The sequence below is a fragment of the Palaemon carinicauda genome, chromosome 2 (assembly GCF_036898095.1).
Source record: "Palaemon carinicauda isolate YSFRI2023 chromosome 2, ASM3689809v2, whole genome shotgun sequence".
NCBI classification, from domain to species: Eukaryota; Metazoa; Arthropoda; class Malacostraca; order Decapoda; family Palaemonidae; genus Palaemon; species Palaemon carinicauda.
The window spans coordinates 66789555-66811007 of NC_090726.1; the positions used below are offsets into that span (position 1 = coordinate 66789555).

Genomic DNA, 21453 nt, shown 5'->3' on the forward strand with positions numbered 1-21453 from the left:
GTCGAATTTGTAGATCAAATAAGTTCAAACATTCTATCCTCGTCCAATATCCAAATTGCATTAGTGCTGGAACTAGTTTGGTGTCCTTAGCTTGTACTGCTTCCAGTCTATCTATATCCTGAATACTTGGAGCCCAGAATTGGACTCCGTATTCTAGATGGGGTCTTAATAATGATGTTTACAGCTGTGGTACAGTGTCTTTGTTTCTTTATTTGAATTGTCTCTTTATTTAACCTTTTAGTTTTTGTGCTTTCTTTCCAGATTTTATGCTCTGTTTGGTAAACTTCAAATCTTTGCTGATAATAATACTGAAATCTTCCACCTGGTCCACACTTTCAATTTTATTATCCATCTGGGAGTAATCTGATTGTGGATTACTATAACCTATGTGCATGACTCTCTATTTCCCATAGTTGGAAGGCATTTGACATTTTCTGGACCATTCTCCTAGATCAATAAGATCCTCTTTTAAGGCTTCTACGTCTTCTGAGTTCACAGCATCTATGCCTAGTTAAGTATCGTTATCAAATTTGGCTATCTACTAGTTAATCCTAAATCCATGTCGTTACTGTAGATCAGAAATAGCAATGGGCCAAGGATGGATACTTCAGGTACTTCACTTGTAATAGCTGCCCACTCTGCAGGGTCTCCATTGATTACAATTCTCTATTTTCTGTTTATCAGCCAGTCTTCGATCCATTCCTCTGACTCGTCAATAATGCCTAGTGGTCTAATTTTGACCATTAATTTTTTTATGTGGAACTTTGTCAAAAGCCTTTCGAAAGTCTAGGTATATGATGTCTATTGCCCTGCTTTTGTCATAAATGCTAAACATGTGGAAAAATTCCAAAAGATTTGCCACACATGATCTCATTTGTCTATCAGAAGATTGTTTTACTCTGTGTTCTACTATTGAATCTACTATAATTGATTAAAAATTTTTGCAAGGCACTGAAATTAGACACACAGGTCTGTAGTTGCCAGGTTCCTTTTTTGGTCCCTTCTTGTAGATTGGATGAACATTGCCTAGTTTCCATCTTTGAGGTGCCTTTCTTTCGTTGGCTGTCTTTCGGAACATTTTGTAAAAGTGAGGGGTTATCTCCTCTAGTTCTAAAATCTCTCTTGAATGTATATCATTTGGACCTGGTGCCTTAGACTTGCTAAGTCCTTTTATTTTTATTTGACATCATCTATTGTAAATGGGATTCTACTGAGAGAGAGAGAGAGAGAGAGAGAGAGAGAGAGAGAGAGAGAGAGAGAGAGAGAGAGAGAGAGAGAGAGAGAGAGAGAGAGAGAGAGAGAGAGAGAGAGAGAGATCAGCTGGTGTAATCAAATGCTGTGTTTTTGTTTGTTTATTATATCACCTGAAGCGATGAATTGCTCACCACATCTAACAATAGAGTCATGTTAATTTCATTCTTAAACTCATGTTGCCAAATGTAAACTAATAGAGAGAGAGAGAGAGAGAGAGAGAGAGAGAGAGAGAGAGAGAGAGAGAGAGAGAGAGAGAGAGAGAGAGAAAAAAAACTTTTATATACCATGTACTACACAAAAACAAATCTTTGTAAAGCAAACCTATACTGTTTAAAATATATGACAGAAAATATTACTGACCTGTTACCCTAAGTTAGGCTATTCATTGCCGATAAATGAACCCAGCCTATGTGTGAACACACTCACAGAGAAAATAAAATGCTTTTATATATACAGTACTGTACTAAACAAAAACAATACTCTAAGATACTGTACCATCATTAACACTACCATTAAAATTATCAAAAGGTTAGAGAAAGATAAAGGTTGCCGAGAAAGTAACCACAACTCTGTTCACATTTTATTAGCTGGACTCGCATAGTTAAAAGTTGATTACATTGTTGATATGAAATTTTTCCTCAAGTAGGCTATTTACTATGAAATTATATTAATAAAATGTAAGGTAAATATCGTTTGGTTACGTTTATTATCAGGCACCGTACCTAGGCCTACCAATATACTTGAAAAGACAATATATTTGATAAGTTTTGTGGCGCTTGACTCGCAGACTTTGAACAGCTTCGCAGGTCGAGAAAATTTATTTTTGAGAACTAGCGACCACATGAATGGGTAATCGCACAATTTGAACACGTATAATTTGGGACCATACTGTATCCGCATTGTAAGGATCCTCAAGAATTACATGTACTCCTGCAAAAAAAAGAAAGAATTGACCAGCCTTTGAATTGAACAATACAAGGGTTAACGGGAAAGAGAGATGGCACGTCTGTTCTCTACCAAGCCAAAATAAAAAGTGACGTCATATCACTGGTGTTAGTGTGTGAGCAGGGTGGCTGGTCTACCCCGTCCCCACTAACTAGTGGTAGATAGTCATACTTTGCTATAAGTTTTATAGCTAGTTTCAGATATCACCGAGATATATATCCATAGTAAAGAGCAAAATGATGTGTATTAGGTGTTGGAACAATTTGTTAATTCTACATTCCCCTGATGTTCATATTCATGCCCAACCTTGTAGAGTCGAGAGGATAGGGAATATTTTTGACTTCAAAACTGAAATAACAAAGAGACTCTGCCATGTCACTACTTCCCTTCTTACCATTAACTGCTAACATGTTTGATTACTTTACTGTATTATGGGCATGTAGACACAAACACTATCTTTTAGAGAACATGCAAGGAAAGTAAAGGAGAAGAGCTACCAAAAATAACCTCCTTAGCAAACTTACCAATTTAAATTGGAGAATAAATCCTCAAACCCTAAAAAAAAAGTCTGGCACTCAACTACTCCACTGCCGAATACTGTTCACTAGTCTGGGAAAGGTATGTCTTTCACATAAAGTTCACGCCAAACTGAATCAAGCATGTCCCATAATTACTGGTGCCTTAAAGCCGGCCATACACGCAGAGGACTGACCATACGGTTTGTCCTGCAGGACTGGAGTGGCTCTCCTGTCCTGTGAAAAATATCCACTCATGCTACGGAATAGCCTGCTCAGTTCAAGAGGATTGGCCACCCAGGATTAGGCCTACATGGTTACGTTTTTGGTACTTGTTAAAAAAATTTGGTACATTACGGGGTATCAAGTACAAATGATAACCTACAACTTATTTTGAAAATGGCAAATTTTGGTACTTTTTACTTTCTGTAATTTTTAACTCAATATAAATCTGACTTGAAATAATGTGAAGGAACGAGATAGGCATTCTCTGTCAACTTCTAAAAGGTGGTGATTTGTCCTCTACTGTGTTAATGTACTTATTTCTCTTGCAGTCATTGTAGGACTACCTTTTCTGTTTATCCCTCTTAATCTGAGAGTCCAAATGTCTCATGGGAAAAATATACTGATAGGATTTTTGGACCTTTCTGGAGATTATTTCATGCTGAAGCACTACTGCACTTTTAATGAGATGTAGTTGTTTCGCATTAAATTATAGAAATTTGAAAAGAATTATGTTTATGTAGGCAGAGAAGATGTGATAGAGATAAACATAGGTTAATAGAATTACGGTAGCTACTGTACTTAATTAATCCCCATCAATATTTTACACATTCGTTTTTTCCCATGAAGAGAATTCATATCACTTAATCAGAATATCCATTTTTTCCCTTTGTTTCAGTATCTCTTTATCATAGAAATGGTATTTTTATTTTAAAATAAATTTTTAAATATACTTACCTGGTAGTTACATATATATAGCTTAATCCCGCCGATTCGTCGCGCACACGGCAGAAATTCAAAATTCGCGGCAATCCCCGACAGGTGAGCAGGTGGTCATACCTGTGTGCCCTCTAACCAGGTACCAGGAACCATTCCCATAAGTCCTCAGAAATTCCATGCCCCTGTTTTCAGAGGGGAGGAGGGAGGGACCTTTTATATATGTAACTACCAGGTAAGTATATTTAAAAATTTATTTTAGAATAAAAAAGGGATTTTGACGAAGGAAAAATCTATTTCTGGGCTCGACCTGTGTCGCTCCATGAAATGCTCCTCTAGCACCATTTCTAAGGCATAGATATTGCTGAATATACCAGAGAAAAACAGATGCATGGAATGCCAGGAATAAACCTAGCTCGCTCACTCTTTGAGTGTCGGTATAGAAAACTGGGGCGTGATTGAACCATGACCATAGATCTCTCACCAATTAGACCTCTCCTTCTTCAACATACCCCCTCTCTACCCCTACATCTCCCCACCCCCATCTTCATTCCTCCTCAGCACTTGCGTTGGTCAGACGTGTTTTGTTTTGCTCGTGTGCTTTGTGTTTTTTGGAAGATGTTTTTAAATATGTAACTTCCCTGGTAGTTACATATATATATAGCTGATTGACACCATTGGTCGTGGGTAGAAAACCGCAACACCGTCAGGAATTCGTAGAATTATTAATCGCTACAAATTAGCTGTATCAATAATCTGGTTCCTACCTGATAGGGAAGCTGGCTTTATAGTTTTCTAGCCTCATTTGCCTGCATTCCTTGAGAGACCCTGCGATCCACCCAGGGGGCTGTAAAAAGTCTCTGTGGGGCTATCACATGGTCCTCGACCTTAACATGACCAGACCACCACCCTTGTTATCTTGGCATACCTGATAAGGAAGCTGGCTTCATAGTTTTCCTGCCTCATTTGCCTGCATTCCTTGAGAGACCCAGTGATCGACCCAGGGGGCTGTAGAAAGTTTCTGTGGGGCTGTCACACAGTCCTTGACCTTAACATGACTAGACTACCAACCTTGCTATCCTGGCATAGCCATGGACAATGATCTGACCACCTGACCCATTAACACACTAAAAACACATTCCATAAAACCTAACTTAGACTTACATCCCAGGCCGTGGAAGGTTGCAGCAACCTTCACAGACGACCTATGAGAACAAGTTCAAGAAAATATAAGGGTATAAACAAGGTTATAGGTTAGAGGCAGTAGTACCTTCTCCATGTATGGCGCCGGAGGCATCGTACAGACCCAGGGAACAACAATCCTCATATTGGGTCTGTACCTATTTAGGTAATAATCTGCGAAGATTGATTTGCTTCGCCAGAATGTCGCTTCCACAATCGCTTTTATAGACTTGTGTCTATGAGCTATTGAAGTTGCCACAGCTTTTTACTTCGTGTGCTTTGACTTTGAGGCATAGGAAGCTTTTCTTGTCACAACTCTGGTGAGCTTCCCTTATTAAATCCTTGATAAAGAACGCCAGTGCATTCTTTGACAAGGGTAGCGAAGGCTTCTTTACCGAGCACCAGAGGTTATCTGCCTGTCCTCTCAGGTTTCTGGTCCTCTGCAGATAAAATTTTTTAGGGCTCGTACTGGACAAACGCCTTTCTCCTTTTCCTGTCCTACTAAATGAGATAACCCTGGAATGGTAAAGGATCTGGGCCATGGTTGCGAAGGATTCTCGTTCTTGGCGAGAAAACATTGTCGTAGAGAGCAGACTGCATTCTCTCCATTGAAGCCCATTTTTTTGCTAATGGTTTGCAATTCTTCTATTCTCTTGGCTGTCGCTAACGCAACCAGGAATAGGCACTTCTTAGTAAGATCCTTCCATGAAGCCTTGTCAAGAGGTTCAAACCTGCTTGAGGTTAAAAACATCAGGACTACATCCAAATTCCAAGATGGGGTTGGGTTATCCTTCCTCTTAGCATTCTCGAAGGATCTTATAAGGTCCGAGAGATCCTTGTCTCCTGACACGTCAATATGTCTGTGACGGAAGACGGAGGCTAGCATGCTGTGGTATCCCTTGATGGTTGATACTGCTAGTTTCTTTCGTGATCTTAAATGTAGCAGAAAATCTGCCAATTGAGTAAGAGAGGTATTGGAAGAGGAAATGTTATTAACTCTGCACCATTCTCTGAACACGTCCCACTTAGATTGGTACACCTTGATTGTGGACGTCCTCCTTGCTCCCATGATTGCTCTTGCAGCTTTCCTCGAAAAGCCCTTCACTCTTGCCAGTTTTTCCGATAGTCGAAAGGCAGTTAGATGAGAGTGAGGAGATTTGATGGTATCTCTCAATATGTGACTGTCTGAGTAGATCGTTCCGACAAGGTGACGATTTGGAGGTGTCTACTAGCCACTCCAACACTTCTGTGATCCAGGGTCTCATGGGCCAAAACGGAGCTATCATGGTCAAGCGGGTGTTGTTCGACTCCCTGAACTTCTTCATGACTCTGTCTAGGATCCTGAATGTGGGGAAAGGCGTACGTGTCTAGTCCTTCCCACTCCATGAAGAAGGCGTCCATTGCCACTGCTTCCTGGTCTGGGACTGAAAATCAGTAAACAGGTAACCTCTTGTTCTCTGCGTCGCAAAGAGGTCTATTGACGGTTCTCCCCACAGATTCCAAAGCCTGCTGCACACCTCGTGAAGTAGGGTCTATTCTGTCGTGAGAACCTGTCTTCCTCTGCTGAGAAGATCCGCTCTGACATTCTTCTCTCCCTCTATGAAGTGGGTTATCAGAGATATATTGTTCGCTTTTGCCCACAGCAGGAGATATTGCTGCCTCGTAAAGAGAATCCAAACGAGTGCCTCCCTGTTTTCTGATGTAGGCCAACGCTGTGGTGTTGTCTGTGTTGACCTGTACTAACTTGTTTTGGACCTCCTCCTGGAAGTGTAATAGCGCTAGAAGAATGGCCATCAGTTCCTTCACGTTTATGTGCCATTTCTTCTGATTGTCTTCCCATAGACCCGAGATCTCGGCCTTCCCCAGTGTTGTATCCCACCCCACGTCTGATGCGTCTGAATACAACACTAGGTCGGGATTCTTCTGATGAAGTTCGAAGCCTTCTAGTAACTTGTTGGGGTCGTCCCACCAACTCCCCTGATTCCTGATTCCCAGAGGGATCGGAATCCACATCTCTAGGTCTTGGTCTCTTGTCCAATAATTAGACAGATGGAACTGAAGTGGACATAGATGTAGTCGCTTATAGATCCTCCAGACACTTTCCTACAACCTGGCTCTGATTAGCCAGTCGTCCAGTTACATCAAAATTCGTACCCCTTCCAGATGTAACCAGAGAGCCACGTTTGATACCCCTTGTGTGAAAACGTGAGGGGCCATGCTTAGTCCAAAACAAAAGTGCTCTGAACTGAAAAGTTGTAGCGTGATATGACAAATTCGTAGATAATTTGTATTTTTCCTAACTATACAAACCTTAGCTATTTACATGGGGTAATTACTTCGGCGTAGCTGAATGACGAGCCATAAAAGTTTTAACGAAGGTTTACTACCCCGCCGCTAGTTAGCGGGGGGTAGGGAGGGGTAGCTAGCTAACCCCCCCCCCCCTCACACACACCGGTGACTGCTTCACTTTGCTTAGAGGTAGGACTTATCCCGGGGGACAGGGCTGGCGGGCAAATATGTGTAAATAGCTAAGGTTTGTATAGTTAGGAAAAATACAAATTATCTACGAATTTGTCATTTGTTCCGTAACTGAAATACAAACCACGCTATTTACAAGGGGTGACTCAACCCTTAGGAAGGGAGGTAAGTCCCTGCCATACTGGCTTTGGCTTGCCCGGGGACCCCAAATTCGGGTGTGTAAGTACTCAAGAAATAAGGGGTCCCTGCACCTCGCTGGCATGCTGTGAAACTGCTGCGGCCTACATAAGCTGTGTGTGAAGGTGAGAAGTGACTCGTCCTAGGAAGTTGACCTGGAGTTCTTCAGATGGAAATCTAGGCTAGGACTCTCCTAATACCACTCGTCAGGGTATGGGGACATGACAGTATTACATTTAATACTAGGAACACAAGGGAGCATGGCTTACCTGCAGAGGTTCGAGGTCAGCTGTGCAGAGAACCCAGGATGCTGCTTTCTCCAAGGGAGGAGAGGATGAAGAAAAGAATAAGGGTCAGACAGATCTTTTCATTCACGCAGACTAAAACCGGGTAACAATGCCCTCAACCTTCTGCTACTTGTCCATTAAGGAGCCCGAGGTTAGACCAGCTGTTGTGCAGCCACCACAGGGCCGATAGAGAACGTATCGAGCCTCCTGTGTGTCAAGTCTTGCAGGTAGTGGGCCGTGAAGGTGGTCTGACGCTTCCACACCCCAGCTTGAAGGACCTGCGTCACTGAATAATTTTTCTTGAAGGCCAGGGACGTAGCTATGCCCCTGACATCAAGTGCTCTAGGGCGACGTGACGGAGCAGGGTCAGGATTCAAGGCCAGATGTATCACCTTGCGAATCCAGGCCGAGATGGTATTCCTGGTGACCCTCCTCTTCGTCTTCCCGGTGCTCACGAACAGGGCTCGCACCTGGGGACGAACTGCAGCTGTTCTTTTAAGATACAACCTCAGACTCCTCACTGGGCACAGTAGGAGATGGTCTGGGTCATCTGTTACAGAACGGAGACTTGAAACCTGGAAAGAGTCGAACCTAGGGGCCTGCACTCCCGGATTCTGAGTCTTGGCAACAAACTCAGGGACGAAGCTGAACGTTACCTCCCCCCATCCCCTTGAATGGGCGATGTCGTACGAGAGACCATGTAGCTCACTGACTCGCTTGGCCGAGGCCAAAGCTAGCAGGAAAACCGTCTTCCAGGTAAGGTGGCGATCTGAAGCCTGGCGTAATGGTTCGTAGGGAGGTCTCTTCAGAGACCTGAGAACTCGAACCCCGTTCCATGGAGGGGGTCTCACTTACGACTGAGGGCAGGTAAGTTCATAACTCCGTATGAGAAGGGAAATTTCCAGCGAGGAAGAAATGTCCATTCCTTTAAGCCTGAAGGCAAGACTTAAGGCTAAGCGACAGCCTTTCACTTCCGAGACTGAAAGGCGCATTTCCTCCCGCAAATACACGAGGAACTCTGCTATTGCTGGAATAGTGGCATCGAGGGGAGAGATACCCCTTCCATGACACCAACCACAGAAAACTCGCCACTTCGCCAGGTAGACCCCTGCGGATGACTTGCGCAGGTGACCAGACATCCTGTTCGCAATTGTTGCTAAAATCCTCTCTCTGTGAGGAGATGCTGTATAGTCTCCAGGCGTGAAGTCGAAGCGAAGCTACGGCTTTGTGGAAGATGTTGGCGTGTGGTTGTTTGAGTAGCTCGTGACGTGGAGGGAGTTCTCTCGGAACCTCCGTGAGGAGTTGCAGAAGGTCCGGGAACCATTCTGCGTGATGCCATAGCGGAGCTATCAAGGTCATTGAAAGATTGACCGATATTCTGGTCTTGTTGAGCACCCTCCTCCTTAGACAGAACGGGGGAAAGGCGTACACATCGACGTTGTCCCACCGTTGTTGGAAGAAATCCTGCCAGAAATCCTTGGGGTCCGGGACCGGGGAGCAGTACAGCGGGAGCTTGAAATTCAAGGCTGTCACGAACAGATCCACCGTCGGGGAACCCCACAAAGTCAGGACCTTGTTGGCTACTTGAGGATCCAAAGACCACTCGGTACTCACTATCTGCGTCGCTCTGCTCAGACTGTCGGCGAGCACATTCCTTTTGCCAGGAATGAAGCGGGCCGCTAGCGAGATCGAGTGGACTTCAGACCATCTCAGGATCTCTAATGCAAGATGGGATAGCTGTTCCGAAAAGGTACCTCCCTGCTTGTTGATATAAGCCACCAACGTGATGTTGTCGCTCATCACCACCACAGAGTGGCCCGCCAGGAGTTGGTGGAACTTCTGAAGTGCCAGGAACACAGCCTTCATTTCTAGCAGGGTTATGTGAAGGTACTTTTCTGATTCTGAAAACAGGCCTGAGGTCCTGTGGTTCAGAACGTGGGCCCCCCACCCTTTCTTTGATGCGTCCGAGAACAACATCAAATCCGGGGGAAGGACGAGAAGATCCACTCCCTTTCATAAGTTCTCGTCCGCCACCCACCACTGGAGGTCCGTCCGTTCCGCAGGACCCATAGGGATCAAAGTGTCCGGGGAATCGTGACCTTGATTCCATCGGGACTTGAGTCGCCACTGGAGGGATCTCATTCTGAGGGGCGACCGTTGGGAACGAGATGGGCCAGGGAGGAGAGGTGGCCGAGGAGACGTAGCCACGATTGGGCTGGGAGTTCTTCTCGATTGAGGAAAGGCCTCGCGACCTTCCTCAGCCATGCTATCCTGTCGTCTGATGGGAAGGCTTTGTGGAGATTGGTGTCTATGATCATGCCTAGATATACCAGTTTCTGAGAGGGCTGCAGAGAGGACTTCTCGAGGTTTACCATGATCCCTAGATCCTAGCAAAACTTCGAGGAGCTTGTCTCGGTGGCGAAGAAGGGTTGCCTCCGAGTCGGCTAGGATCAGCCAGTCGTCCAGATAACGAAGGAGACGGATGCCGATCCTGTGAGCCCACGAAGAGATCAGAGTGAACACTCTGGTGAACACCTGAGGGGCTGTGGAAAGACCGAAGCACAGCACCTTGAACTGGTAGATCTTGTTGTCTAGGCAAAATCTTAGGTACTTCCTTGAAGACGGATGGACTGGGATCTGGAAGTACGCGTCCTTCAGGTCCAGTGTCTCACTGCGAGTCTGACCGTGTCTGCCGTCTCCATACTGAACGGAGTCTGCTTGACAAACCCGTTCAGGGTTGAGAGGTCGATGACTGGTCTCCAGCCTCCAGACGCCTTTCTCACAAGAAAGAGTCGACTGTAGAAGCCTGGGGACCCGTCTACAACCTCCTGGAGAGCGTCCTTCTTCAACATGGTCTGGACTTCTGCCCAAAGGGCTTGCCCTCTTGCCGATCCCATGGCAAGAGAGCTCAACGACACTGGATTCGCTGTCAGGGGAGGTAGAGAGGCTGTGAACGGGACGCGATAACCCTGAACGATCACGGAAATCGTCCAGGTATCTGCCCGAGTTGCTGCCACCTTGTCACGCAACTTTGTAGGCATCCCCCCACTGGTGGACATGCAGGGGGACTGCCAACCCTAGCGTTTACGGCCTCGGCCATTACCTCTAGGGTTCTTGCCTCCCCTGGAGGACTTCTTGCTCCTTCTGCTCTTGGCAGGAAAGGGCTTAGACACCTTTGGCTTCGCTGCAGTGGTCTTCTTCGTGTCCTTAGCTGGACGGGGCTGTTGAGCCGCTGGAGGTTTGTAGGGCCTCGATGTCAGGGCTCTATGGATGAGGGAATCCTGGTTGGACTTCCTCCACCTCTCAGCGGTAAGCTCCACGTCCTTAGGCTCAAACAAACTCTTACCGAACACGGAAGAGTGTCTGAGCCTGCTAATCTCCGAACTGGGAACCTTCTGGCGGAACCTCTCAGCCACAGCGTCCCGACGTTTGAGAATCGTATTGGCCCACAAGCTCGAGACTTGGTGGGCCAGAAACTCAATGGTCCGCGTGCCTGAGAGCAAGAAAGTCTCCAGTGCCTTCCTGGTGCTTTCTTTGGAGAGGTCCTCAGATCGCACCAGGATGCCCAGAGACCCCAGCCAGATGTCAAGCCACGAAGTTGCCTGCATGGCACACTTAGCGACCTTCTCATGGCTTAGGATCCCAGTAGCTGAGTAGGACACGTGCCGGTTGGTGAGTCTCTCTAGAGGGACTCCCCCGGTGAGTTCTTCCACGGAGTGATGAATCGGAAGACCCAGACAAGACTCCTCAAGGATCTCAAAGTACCTCCTCTGATGGACTCGAGGAGGAGGGAGGAGCTTGTTACCGTCGCTGGATCTGCTGGAGAGGCAAGCTCAGAGAGCTGGCCCTCGACCTTGTCCCTGGCACTCTTCATCCCCTGAGACCAGGGCAAAGCTGCACTGGCCCTAGAGGGTTTCTGGGTGCCGTAGACGCGGTCCAAGACCGTGTCCTTACCTTCACGAGGAGGAATCTCAGGATCTGGGATCCCGTTGAGGTTCCTCATGAGGGTCAGGACTTGCCAGAGGGCGTGTTCTGACTCTTGGTGCTCTCCTCCTGAAGGACTGGCAGCGAAGTCTCCCGTCCCCAGTGGCTCTTCCTGGGGGGACGTGGACATCCTCGGAAGGTATAGATGGTTCCTGCCTGATCCTTGTTGACGATTTAGGGATCGTCTTAGAGTCCTACGGTTCCCTTCTGGGCGGGATACAAGACTCTAGTAGCGATGGGTGCAGGCTCTTTTCCACCCTGGACGAGAAGACTTCTCAGGGAGAGGCGGAATTTCCCCCATTGGTGCGATGGGGGAACGGTCCGGCTCATTGGACTCTCCTGAGGATGGGTAATCCTCATCCGCAGGGGAGGGAGAAAAAGTCTGCGGGGGGGGGAAGGAGCCTTGCGCAAGGATCTGCGAGGAGACAAAATAGGCCTTGGAGGTGTTTCCACGGGAGAGACTCCTCTCTTCCTCTTCAGGGGGGAGGAAGCTGCCACTGATTTGTGGCCCATGTCAGAGAGGGCGGGCTTCATCGCCTGCACAAGAGCTATGTCCAGGGTACCAAACCAGGGCTGCTGGCTGACAGTCACGCTGTCAGACACTCCCTCTGGAGGGAAGGGGATCGTTCGATCCCTTGGAGGAGTCGACAAATGCGGGTTCGCCTGAGAAGCTGAAAAGGAAGAGTCCTTAGACCTGTCCGGGAACAGCCCCTCCGGCGAGCGCACTGTTCTGCGCTTGCGTGGAGGGGAATGAGACGAAGACCTGTCCGCCTGGCGACGCTTGCGCTGGAGGTCGCGTGATGGGCCCTGATCAGGGTCGTGCGCGAAAGGATCGCGTGACACAGGAATCTCGTATGGGCGTGGGCGAGAGAGGATGGTGGAGCGGGCGCGAGGGCGCGGTGGCGAGGCCACAGGTGCGTGAAAGCGATGGCGCGCAGGAGATGGTGCGGGCGCGTGGGCGCGCAGGAGCTGGAGCGGACAAGAGGCGCGGTTTTGCGCTCAAGGCCCTTAAGCTCCGAAGGGCCCGGTGCCTGCGCAGTGGCAGGATCAGGTGGCGCGCAACGCTCATCCGCAACATCAAAGGGTGATGGCAAGTCAGCAGGTCTGGAGGGAGACTGGTCACAGGGTCCCGAAGGACGACCATCATCCGAAGGGGATCGCGAACGATCCCCGGAGAGGTCTAAGGTGGTAGCTGGCAGGATCGGCGAACGGCGAGTCGTCTCCTCCGCAGAGGACTGTGGTGACGACAAACCGAAGAGGCGCCTCCTAACTCCCTTGTGAGGGGAAGGAAGGCCTCTACGGCGAAGGGGAGGACGAGCCTCCCGCCTTGTACGTCCACAAGGGGCCGTTGGATCAGCAAGCTGACCATCAAGGGGCCTCCGCAGAGGAGTCTCTGTAAGTGAACTCCCCCGAGGGGGAGAATCACCAGCAGGAGAGACCGTAGGACTTAGATCCTCCCTCGAAAGGTGTTCGGAGATGGAATCTAAGCCGTCAGCTACCTCAGCAACAGGAACAGGGTTTGACTAGACCCACGAGATGTCTCCGTCACAACAACGTCAACCACAGACAGAGGATCTATCCCTGCTGTAGTTGGCGATTGTTTGACAGCTGCACCAAGTTTGATCATGTCAAACAGGGCTTCCTTGGAGGGCGAACCCTGCAGTCCCAAGGAAGCCCAAAGCTGTAACAAATCACGATTAGACATATTCAAATCCTCCTCCGGGGGAGGAGGGGCAGCCTCCTCGCTATGGGAGGCGACTACCTCTCCCGCACCCCAGGATCGGTCAACAGCAGTACGGTCTACGCTACCACTCGCCGGCCTCTCGGAAGAGACCACTCGAGGGGGAGCTTCGGAGGAGGAAAGGGCTACGGAAGAAGAAGTCCTGGAATTTTCTCTCTTCAAAGAAGCCTCTGAAGGAGAAACATCCCTTTTAGACATTTTCTTCCGGCGCCGGGCAAACCTCTCCCACTGGAAGGTAGACCACTCCCTACATTCAATACAAACATTACCACTATCACACCGCTGGCCCCTACTGTGAGGACATAAAGTGTGGGGATCGGTGTTGACCTCCGACATAAAGGTCCCACAAGGGCGGCAGGGAAGTCCAGGGCAAGTACGCATAGTAGTAGAGGCCAACTTCAAACACACTGGAAAAGAAAAAGCAAAAACAGATTAAATATGGCAGTCAAAGCGAGGGAGAGAGCAGACAGGTCTATTCTCTGCCCGAACCAAAAATAAAGTGAAGCATTCACCGGTGTGTGTGAGGGGGAGGTAGCTAGCTACCCCTCCCTACCCCCCGCTAACTAGCGGCGGGGTAGTAAACCCTCGTTAAAACTTTTATGGCTCGTCATTCAGCTACGCCGAAGTAATTACCCCATGTAAATAGCGTGGTTTGTATTTCAGTTACGGAACAAGTACAAATTTCAGATATTTCCTGTAGTTTGGGTAAATTGAGACAAGAAAAACCGCGTCCTGCAGGTCTATCAACACCATCCAGTCACCTAGTCTGGTGTCTGCTAGGACTGACGCAGATATTTCCATAGCAAACTTGACTTTGCTCATGCACTTGTTCAGTGGACTTACGTCCAGAACGGGTCTCCAATCCCCCGAGTTCTTGGGTACCAGAAAGTCTGTTGTAAAATCCCTCTGACGAGGGGTCCTCTACCACTTCTATTGCTGCTTTTGACAGCATCTGGTTTACCTGCTCTTGAAGAGCTGCTACCAGTAGTGGGATACTTGTGTCTGGAGGTTGAGTTCACTTTTTGGGTTTCGGTTGCTGTTTGGGGTTACGAGGTTGCCCTCCAGCAGCCATTCTCTGTCCTCTTCTAGAAAGGCTCTCCCACGAAAGGGCTGACGCGTGGGAGGAGCTTCCTTCTCCTTCCTGGCTAAAAAGCTAGCCGGAAGAACTTTCCTCGCAGTCCTTGTAATCAGATCTTGCGTTGCTTGTGCGCAAGAGCTGCCGATAAGTCCTTCACTAGCTCTGAAGGGAAGAGGTATTTGGTCAAGGGAGCATACAAGAGCTCTGCTCTCTGAGCGAGAGTCAATCCTGACGACAGGAAAGAAACAGCATAGTTCTTTCTTAATAATACCTGCAGTGAAAAAGGGCTGTGAGTTCGACCGACCCGTCCCTCACGGCTTTATCGAGACAGGCAATAAGGTGCATCTGCGTCTCGTTCTTATCGTCTATGACGTCTGCGAGGACTCCTAGAGTCCAGTCCATCAAGCTGAAGACCTCGATTGTTCTGAAGATGCCCTTCAGCAAGTGATCCATCTCCGACGTGGACCACATCACCTTAGCCTTAGTCATGGCTGATCTACGCGAGGCGTCAACGAGTTTGGAGAAGTCTCCCTGGGAGGAGGCAGGAACTTCCAAACCGAGAACCTTCCCAGTCTCGTACCACACACTGGATCTAGAAGCCAATCTTGTAGGGGGGAAGGAAAAGTTTGTCCTTCCTTGTTCCTTCTCTTGAGAATCCAATCGTTCATAGTCGAAAAAGCCCTCTAGACCGATCTGGCTAACACTGTTTCCTTGAAAGAGGAAGATTCCTGGGGTCTACCCTTCAAAACTGCGAGGGCGGGCTCCGAGGTACAGCCTACTGAAAGTCCTCCAGATATAAGTCCGCCAGAACTGTAAGTAATCTTTTAAGATCTGCTGCACAAAGAGTTTCCTGCATTTCCTCCTCTGAGATCTCCTCTAAAGGGTTAGCGATCTCCGATGTAGAAGGAGTGGGAGAAACACACACATCGTCTTGCCTGCTTGCATCCAGCATGCGTCCAGCATGCTGCGAGGGAGCGTCATGCATGCGTCCAGCCTGCTGCGAGGGAGCGTCATGCATGCGTCCAGCCTGCTGCGAGGAAGCGTCATGCTTGCGTGCGTCCTGCGTCATGCTTGCGTGCGTCCTGCGTCATGCTTGCGTGCGTCATGCATGCATCCAGCATGCTGTGAGGGAGCATCATGCATGCTTCCAGCATGCTGCGAGGAAGGGTCATGTTTGCGTGCAACCTGCATGCATCCAGCATGCTGCGAGGGAGCGTCATGCTGCGAGGGAGCGTCATGCTTGTGTGCGTCCAGAATGCTGCTGCTGTTGCGAGCTTCCTCTGTTTGCGACTTTTAAACGTCAACAGGGACGTAATGGACCGTTGGAGCTCTGACAGGCATGCTGCTTGCGGTGCGTCCTGCATGCGTCCAGCCTGCTCTATGACGTTCGCGATCTTGACGCTAGGAAGCGTCCTGCTCGCATGCATTCAGCTCGCGTGCGTCCAAAATGATGCATGCGTCCAGCATGCTGGGAGGGAGTGTCAAGATCCTTGCCACCTCCCGTAAAGCGTCCAGATTGCTACGAGGGAGCGTCCATGAGTGCTGCAGCTCGCGTGCGTCCTTGCCGCGAGACCACGCTCAGAATTATAACGTTTGCAATCTTGACCCGGGAAGCGTCCCGCTCGCATGCGTCCAGCATGCTGCGAGGAAGCGTCCTGCTCACGTGCGTCCAGCATGCTGTGAGGGAACGTCAAGATCCTTGCCACCTCCCGTAACGCGTCCAGATAGCTGCGAGGGAGCGTCCATGAGCGCTGCAGCTCGCATGCGTCCTTGCCGCGAGTCCGCGCTCGGAACTATGACGATCGCGATCTCGACGTTCGGTTCCATGATAAGCAACTCTCTTCTTGTCTAGCAGGAAGGGAAAACCGTAAAACGCCAGCCTCATTTGGGAGCTGCGTCATCCGACGGCGAGGATAACACTTTTACCTCGCATTTCCCATGGCGAGGGCGAGCGTCCTGGGAAGCGTCAACAGGTACACTCGAGGGGACAACTGCTCGGGGGCTAACGCCTCTCGCCTCCCTTCGCCTGTCAACATTCCTTCTCCCAGGGGTTGGGGAGCATGGAAGAGGTCCAGGGCTAGGAGAACGACAGGTCCGAGCAGCCGTAACCTCCACTTCACTGCGTCATGCTTGCGTGCCACTGAACACTAGCACTTTTAACTATTTCACATCAGACCATAATTAGACCTGCCCATTGCGAGAGATTATACTCTTTCGCCAAGGGCTAGAATGAAAATTCAATAGGCTATACGATTAATATTAGTATTCTCAATATCGAAATATTAAATAACGATACAAAGTATTGTGAAACTGTAACGATCGTCAAGAGTACTACGTAGCGTAAATTGACTGTACGCTTGTGAAATCTCTATAAATCGATGATTAACTAAAGGAAGTATACTAACAGGACAAATATTTACTTAAAAAATAATATATTTCCCTACATTATAAAAAATAAAATACTTATGCTTAGTAAGTTAGTATTTTCTTTACATTTCTTACAAGAAAAAGAATAGAATTTACATATTTGCAAGTCATGCTACGTAGTTTACGTCACATGATTTGTGACGTCATAGCGCTGGCGGAATGATTTCCTTCAAGGCATTCTGCTAAGAGTTTACGTCACATGTTTAAGAGTTATTCGTTAGTTTTTAAAGTAGGGGAAAAATTCCTTGATCCTATCCCTTTCAAGCTTACGAACATAGCAATCATATTCCAAAAGAAAAATACACACATGCCCTCTGCATTTTACATACTGTGTGGGGATGAAGAGCAGCTTTTGGAAGCCGGTCTTGCAGCCCTACACACAAAATCTAACACCAGAGGAGCCATCTTGAAAATCAAGTTAAATTAAACTGTCCAAGTTGGACCAACAAAAACAACTATCTTATTCGTGTGAAAAAGAAAGGAAAATCCAATATCAGCGAAAGCCATCAAAAACAAAGCAATGGGCACTTCACCAATTTGTAGTTAAAGCAAACCCAAACAAAGTAGAGCGAATTTCCGACGTGTTGCTAGAACGACGACAGGGAATTTCTGAGGACTTATGGGAATGGTTCCAGGTACCTGGTTAGAGGGCGCACAGGTATGACCACCTGCCCACCTGTCGGCGATTGCCGCGAATTTTGGATTTCTGCCGTGCATGCGACGAATCGGCGGGATTTAAGCTAAATATATATAAAACTACCAGGGAAGTTACATATTTAAAAATACAAGATACTATAGCACAAATAAGACAGAATACTGTGTGGTTTTAAGGACAAAATATACTATGAAAAAGGAAAGGAAATTTAAGAAAATCATAACTTGGTGAATGAAAACCTAAATGAAGAGCAATGGAATACAAAATATTACAAACTTGTTTGGGAAATGGATAGTCTGACAGACGGAAATTTCAAATAATAAAAAAAAGAATAAATAGAAGTTTCTCTACCGACAAGATTATAAGAAAATATCAAAAGACATAATACAGTAAATGGTAATGACTGACTTTCTATCACTTTGATGAAAAATGATCATCAATTATGAGTAATATATGCAAAATTTAAAGATATAAGTCATAACAAACATAACTACAAAGAAATTCTCGAAAGTAATAATATAAATTTCAAAAATTATTTTAATACAGTAATGGGTCAAAAGATTGTGAAATGCAATCAGTGTATTATTATACTATAAAAAGTGCTCAGATCAAGAGACGAAGTATGGAATATCAAGGGATGAAGTATGGAATACTGTACATGTCAAAATAGGTGAGTCAACCTAGTCGCCATGCTAGTCCATGCCTACACATGCAAAAGACTGGTGGGGCATACTGCCAATCGTGGCGGGACTGGCCTGTCCGGTCAAACATGCTGACAGGATGAGAGGACAGGGTAGTCACGCCAGGTTTGTCCTGTTTACCTCTCCTGTAAAGAGCGGGATTCCCCTGCTGTATGGGGCTGAAAAAGCAGCCATCAAAGTAAAAAAGATACACGTTAAGGATTGGCGTGTTCGTGCCATTCACGGTCAATTCAGCATGCCAGTCCTCTGCGTGTATGGTCTGCTTAAGACCAACACCCCTTCCAGTACTCTATAGATTGGCCGGTACATCTGCTGAACAGCTTATTTAACGACCCAAAAATATAAACAAAAGAATGATGAAAGGCACCCACTCCATGATCATTGGGTGGTTAGACAAAGATTAAAATCCTGCAAGAGCTTCATAACCACAACTGACCTTGACCCGATGGAGTTAGTAACTTATTGGCTAGAACACTGGAGAGAAACAGACCACTGCTCACCTGGTGAGGCCATCTAGAGCCCATGTGAGTCTCTTTGCCATGGAACAAACCTTTGTAGAAAAGATTGGGTTACTATTAATCGAGTAAGAGCTAGAGTTGGAAGGGCTGGAGACAATCTTCAAAAGTGGGGTCTTGTACCCCCTCTGCAAGGTATCCATGTGGTCATCCCATCCAGACAATGGACTACATACTACATACCTCGTTGGTGTGGGGAGGGCTAATCTGTACAGATTTGGACCTCTATGAATATAATCAGGCTGCTATCCAGTGGATACAATATGGCGCAATACGATATTATGATGATGATTAGAGGCATGTGCCTATTAAAAGTTGAGAAAATGGGAAATTTTTTTTTAATTTTGTAAATTTTATGGGTAAATTTAGAATAAACTAATATTCCAGAGGAGAAGCAATATGAACACTAGGTGAATATGGATATGACCAAATTTTATTAATAAAATTCTGCTTTGGCAGAAAAATTTCCTTAAAAACAGTAAGCACTCTTTCTCACCTGATGAAAGAGTTTTTTGTGGTGGTTTACTTTTGGGGCTTTCATTATCTGAGTATAGCAGGTCATCAGCATCCCAGTCTGAAAAAAATAAGAAATGTTTTACACAGGTGGTTCCTAATTGTTAATTATTTTGCATTTATGAATTCAAACAACTGCAGTTTGAAAGAATAATTGTTCCAAAAAAAAAAAGCCAGAACTAGAGTTTCACATGACCCTAGTGCTAAACAGAATACATGTAAATGAGCAAACTTGTATGCTGCAGCCACCTGCTTCAGAATTTCTATGACCTTCATAGTATAAACAATTTTCACTACCTTTTGTTTGCTCTCATAGTACCTCAGTAGTATTGTTGGTGATGTGCACTCTCACTGCATTTTGTTTGTTCTAATAGTACCACAGTGGTATTTTTGGTGATGTGCACTCTGTTTCTATTATTATTATTATCATTAATAGCTAACCAATAACCCTAGTTGAAAAAGCAGGATGCTATAAGCTCAAGGACTCCAACATGGAAAAATATACCAGTGAGGAATGGAAATATACACTACATGAGAAGTAATAAATAATACAAAATATCTTAAGATTAGTAAAAATGTTAAAGTAGATCTGTCATAGCACATCAGCAAATGTTTTTATGTTGAACAGGCTGACATAAGTCTTTTTATAGTTTTTATATAACATATCTGTTTTGATGTTATTGTTTTTAGAATAATTTATTGTTAATTTTTTCTCATCGCTTATGTATTTCCTTATTTCCTTTCCTCTATGGGCTATTTTTCCCTGTTGGAGCCCTTGGGCTTATAGCATCCTGCTTTTCCAACTAGGGTTGTAGCTTGGCTAGTAATAATAATAATAATAATAATAATAATAATAATAATAATAATAATACATGTACTACTGTATGACAAATTCGTGAATAATTTGTATTTTTCATAACTATACAACCCTTAGCTATTTAATAGGGGTATTACTTTCGGAGTAGTTGAAATAACAAGCCATTAACTTTTAACGAGGGTTAACTACCCACACCACTAGTTAGCGAGGGTAGGGAGGGTAGCTTGCTACCGCTCCCCCTCACACACCTGTGATTGAGCTCACTTTGCTTGGAGGTAGGACTTCAAGGGAGATAGGGCTGGCAGGAAAGTTTGGTTAAATAGATAAGGTTTATATAGTTTGGAAAAATACAAATTATCTACAAATTTGTCATTTGTTCCGTAACTGGAATACAAACCACGCTATTTAATAGGGGTGACTCATCCATTACGAAGGGTGGACGTCCCAGCCAACCTGGCTTTTTGGCTTTACCCGGGGGCTCCTTATCTGAGTGCGTTAGCACTCAAGAAATAAGGAGCCCCTGCACCTTGCTAAAACATTGCTACGCAAGGTTCGCAGCCTACGCAAGCTGTGTGTGAAGGTATGTAGAAATGTCACTCGTCCTAGAAAGTTGTTCTGAAGTTCTTTAGATGGAAAACTGTGCACTAGGACTTTCCCAATACCACCTCGTCAGGGTATGGGGACGTAACAGTATTAATCTTAATACTAGGTACACAAGGGAGCATGGTTTACCTGCAGTCGTTTGAGGTCAGCTATGCAGAGAACCCAGGATGCTACTTTCCCCAGGAGAGGGGAGGATGAAGAAAAGAATAAGGCCCAGTCAAACCTTTTCATTCATGCAGACTAAAACTGGGTAACAATGCCCTCAACCTTCTGCTACATATCCAATAAGGAGCTTGAGGTTTTAAACCAGCTGTTGTGCAGCCACCACAGGACTGATAGAAAACGTATCGAGTCTCCTGTGGGTCACGTCTTGCAAGTAGCGGGATGTGAACGTGTTTTGACGTTTCCACACCACAGCTTGAAGAACCTGCGTCACAGAATAATTTCTTTTGAAGGCCAGGGACATAGCTATGCCCCTGACATCATGTGCTCTGGGACGACGTGACGGAGGAGGGTCTGGATTCAGTGCAAGGTCAATGACCCTGCGAATCCATGCTGAGATGGTGTTCTTGGTGACCCTCCTCTTGGTCCTTCCTGTGCTGACGAATAGTGCCGGCACACGAGGACGGGCTGCGGCTGTTC

General features: G+C 46.4%; 1 protein-coding gene across 2 annotated transcripts in view; it reads right to left on the minus strand.

Moving 5' to 3' along the window:
• The window catches only part of LOC137625696 (fas-binding factor 1-like), a 247161-nt gene that overhangs the window by 158164 nt on the left and 67544 nt on the right, over window positions 1-21453 (minus strand). For both annotated transcript variants that reach the window (XM_068356609.1, XM_068356604.1), the window contains exon 4: window positions 19375-19452. In XM_068356609.1, coding sequence (XP_068212710.1) covers window positions 19375-19452 — 78 coding nt within the window. The remainder of the gene's footprint in view (window positions 1-19374; window positions 19453-21453) is intronic.